A 3,547-nucleotide genomic window follows, 5' to 3' on the forward strand; every position below is an offset into this window, starting at 1 on the left:
GCGTGTTCCCTCTGTTGACAACTCTGACACAAGACCTCTGAGAAGTCATTATTGCCACTTTAATCTGGTTCACCAAGAAGAAAACCGATTTCAAAATCAAGTTGAGAATTCAGTGAGAAGTTAAAGCATCCTCTGCCTCCTGCTGCTCAGGGGCAGTTTCTTTAAGAATGCTTTCTTGGGCTGGAGAGATGGCTTAGTGGTTAGGGCGCCTGCCTGTGAAGCCTAAGAACTCATATCAAATCTCCAGGGCCCACGTAGCCAAACACACAGTGACATGGTGCACAATGCCACATATGCACACAAGAGGGCACACATGTCTGGCGTTCTTTCACAGCAGGCTGAAGGTCCTGATGCGTGCCCATTCTCTCTCTCTCTCTCAAAATATATATATTGGTTTTTCAAGGTAGGATCTCACTGTAGCTCAGACTGTCCTGGAATTCACTATATAATCTCAGGGTGGCCTTGAACTCTTGGAGGTCCTCCTACCTCTGCCTCCCAAGTGCTGGGATTAAAGCATGTGCCACCATGCCTGGCAAACTAAAAATATTTTTCTTTTTTAATGATTGGCCATGTTTTTTCTTCCTTAAACAGTCTGTTATTTCTTGGGAACTACCCATGGGTCTGCCCCATCAACTTCTCCAAAGAATCCTGGTGTCATCTTGGAAGAGTCTTTCCCTGAGAGTCTCCCATAGTTCCGGGACAAAGGCAGAGAGGACTGGCTGGACCAAGTAGAGAAGCTCCTTTCCCCAAGGCAGCACAGACAGCCCAAGGGTGTTCTTCTGGAAGTGGCCACACCTCACTCTCCAGAGGGCAGACCGTCTTTAAGGGCATCTCTGACTAGCACACCTGAGTTTGGTGCTTTTTAAAAGGGGGGATTTTTAATCTCTGGAAAATGTAACCTTACACAACACGAGAGACAAGTCATTGTAATTTGAACTAGAGTCTCTTGATTCAAACTTTTTGGCTGGAAATCTTTGACTGGCCAGATTTGTTTCCAGCTCCATCTGACTGAGTGAAGATGTGTTTGTGATCATTAGCTATTCTCTCCTATTCATTATGTTACCTTCGTTTTGTGAATCTCTGAGTCCACAAAGACTTCTGGATCATGCAGCGTGTGCCTGTGTGTGTGTGAGAACCAAAAGAACATAGTCCTGTGTGTTTCCTTGCTTTGTGATTTAGAAGAGCAGATTGAAATAGCTAATGTTCCCCTGAAAGAGAGCAATGTACTCTTGTCTCATGAGTAAAATCAGGGCTAATAAACTGTTAAAAAGCATAATATCTTATAGGACATGCCTATAACTGCACTTGGGATAATGTCCTGCTCATAACTCATGCAGTTAGCTCCAAGTTCTCTTCCTCCTATGAATACGCAGTGCTAAGAGGATTACTATGGTCCCATCAACGTTTTGATGCATACGTTCTCAAGAAAGGTCAAATTATTAAGCAGAGTGACCTCTTTTATACTTCTGTTCTTTGTATCTGGAAACATCTGGAATCCACAGCTAGAAGAATTAAATTCAGAGGTCAAATGATTCCACGTTTGCCATAGAAGATGAAGAGGAAAGAAAAACAGGAGCCTCGAACTTCTAGGACTCTGTTCAGATTTCAACTTTATGACTGCCTGTTGTGAAAGTGTCATGTAAATTAGCCATCAGGCATTTGAAGGTGAAAAGCTGATTTTACAGCTCATTGAAGTTGCAAGGGCTGTGCTATCTTTAATTAAGACAGTTCTTTACATCGTCTCTTTAAATGTTTAGAATGCTTCCCAGGCTATCAACAGGTGACATTAACCAAACAAATAGGGGGAAAGTTGCCTTCAGATAATAATGGGGCAGAAAAAATTTACAACCTTTTTTCATATACATATACATACACACACAAAAAAAAATCTACTTAAAAGAAGTGACAGGGTGGAAAGAAAATCACACAGATAAGGAAGAGTAGTATTTTTAAAACACAGCAAGTGTTCAATTAAAGCTGATTTAAAAATGCATCAGCAAATGGATTTAATCACAGAGAAGAGATTACCAACTAGGAATAGAGGCTATGCAATCCAGAAGATATATAGAAAGTGTGAGTTGGACAGCTTTTAAAAGTCACCCGGACACCTCAGAGAGCCTCCTGAATGCATGCTTTGGGGCCTAGTTCACCCCTCTAATAGTCTAGAATGTTTCCCATACATCCCTTGGTTATGACACTCGAGAATTTTTAGACCATACTATAAGTAAGCTTGCTGTAACTCTGTCTACAATGTAAGTGGTTAAGGATTAGCTTAGCTTTTCAGAAAGCATTGAAAGAAGTCCTTCTATTAGTAAGGGAAACAATAATGATATCTACAAATAGACAAATGAAATCCTTTGCACCAGATGCGTTTCAGAAAACAAAAATGTTGGGAATTTAGAATTATAATTCTGCAGATATGTCACATATTATATGATATCCCTTTTGGAGTCTAGACAGACTTCCATACCTACTAAATAGAATAAATTTAAAAAAAAAAATCAGTGACCTCTTATCTGATTAGGTTGTTTTTCTGCCAAGGAAACTGCACTATTTCAATTTTTAGATTTTTTTTAAGTTTCAGAGTTATGACTAGGGGGCTTTCTTGTTTTAAAATATTTCTAGGTGGTCAAGGCTGTCGCCTAGGTCAGTGCTGTAAATGCATCCGCACCGTGCTGCTTGTGGCTCTCATTCGGGGACATTTACCACCATGGCTTCCGGTGCTTTGGCAAAACCTCAGCTGCGAGGTCTTCTGGCCAGGCGTCTGCGGTTTCATGTCGTTGGAGCATTCATTGTCACCGGGGGAGTTGCATGTGCCTATAAGTTTGGTGTGGCTGAACAAAGAAAGAAAGCATATGCAGACTTCTGCAGGAATTATGATTCCATGAAAGATTTTGAGGAGATGAGGAGAGCTGGTATCTTCCAGAGTACAAAATGATTTTGGAATATAAAGAGTTTCTTTGCATTGAATTCCATAGAAGCTTCATCACTGACCTGTGTTCCTGAACTGTGAATATGTGGGTTGAGGAATTGTTTCTCTCAGTAAATAAAAATTACTAATAAAATAAAATAAAAATATTTCTATTTATTTGCAGGTAGAGAGAAATGTAGAAAAGAGAGATACAGACAAAGAGAATGGGCACATCAGGGCCTCCGGCCACAGGAAACAAACTCCAGATGCATGGACCACTTTGTACATCTGGCTTTACATGAGTACTGGGAAATTGAACCTAGGTTGTTAGGCTTTGCAGGAAAGCACCTTAACCACTGGGCCATCTCTCCAGACCTGTATTCCTCTTTCTAATGCAACATACACAGACGTTCACAAGCATCAGCCAATGGCACACTCCAGTTGGGAAGAAGCAGGCAATAATATTCCTACCTGTCCATGAGGAACTGACAGTTTGAGAGGGAAAGGGATCAACCTCAGGTCTTACAATGGGCTCTTGGCAAACTGGTATCAAGAGTTGGTTTCAAAAAAGAGGAGCCTGAAGAGATGGCTTAGTGGTTAAGGCATTTGCCTACAAAGCCTAAGGACCCATGTTCA

At 41.1% G+C, this 3,547-nt stretch overlaps 1 protein-coding gene across 1 annotated transcript; it reads left to right on the forward strand.

The window, feature by feature from the left end:
• The first annotated feature begins 2,710 nt into the window (after nt 1–2,710).
• LOC101613250 (cytochrome c oxidase subunit 6C-like) lies at nt 2,711–3,017 on the forward strand. The gene has a single exon (XM_004660238.2). It carries the CDS (start codon nt 2,711–2,713, stop codon nt 2,936–2,938), a length of 228 nt encoding a protein of 75 aa, XP_004660295.2. The 3' UTR covers nt 2,939–3,017.
• The last annotated feature ends 530 nt before the right edge of the window (nt 3,018–3,547 follow it).

The sequence above is a fragment of the Jaculus jaculus genome, chromosome 4 (assembly GCF_020740685.1).
Source record: "Jaculus jaculus isolate mJacJac1 chromosome 4, mJacJac1.mat.Y.cur, whole genome shotgun sequence".
Lineage (NCBI taxonomy): Eukaryota > Metazoa > Chordata > Mammalia > Rodentia > Dipodidae > Jaculus > Jaculus jaculus.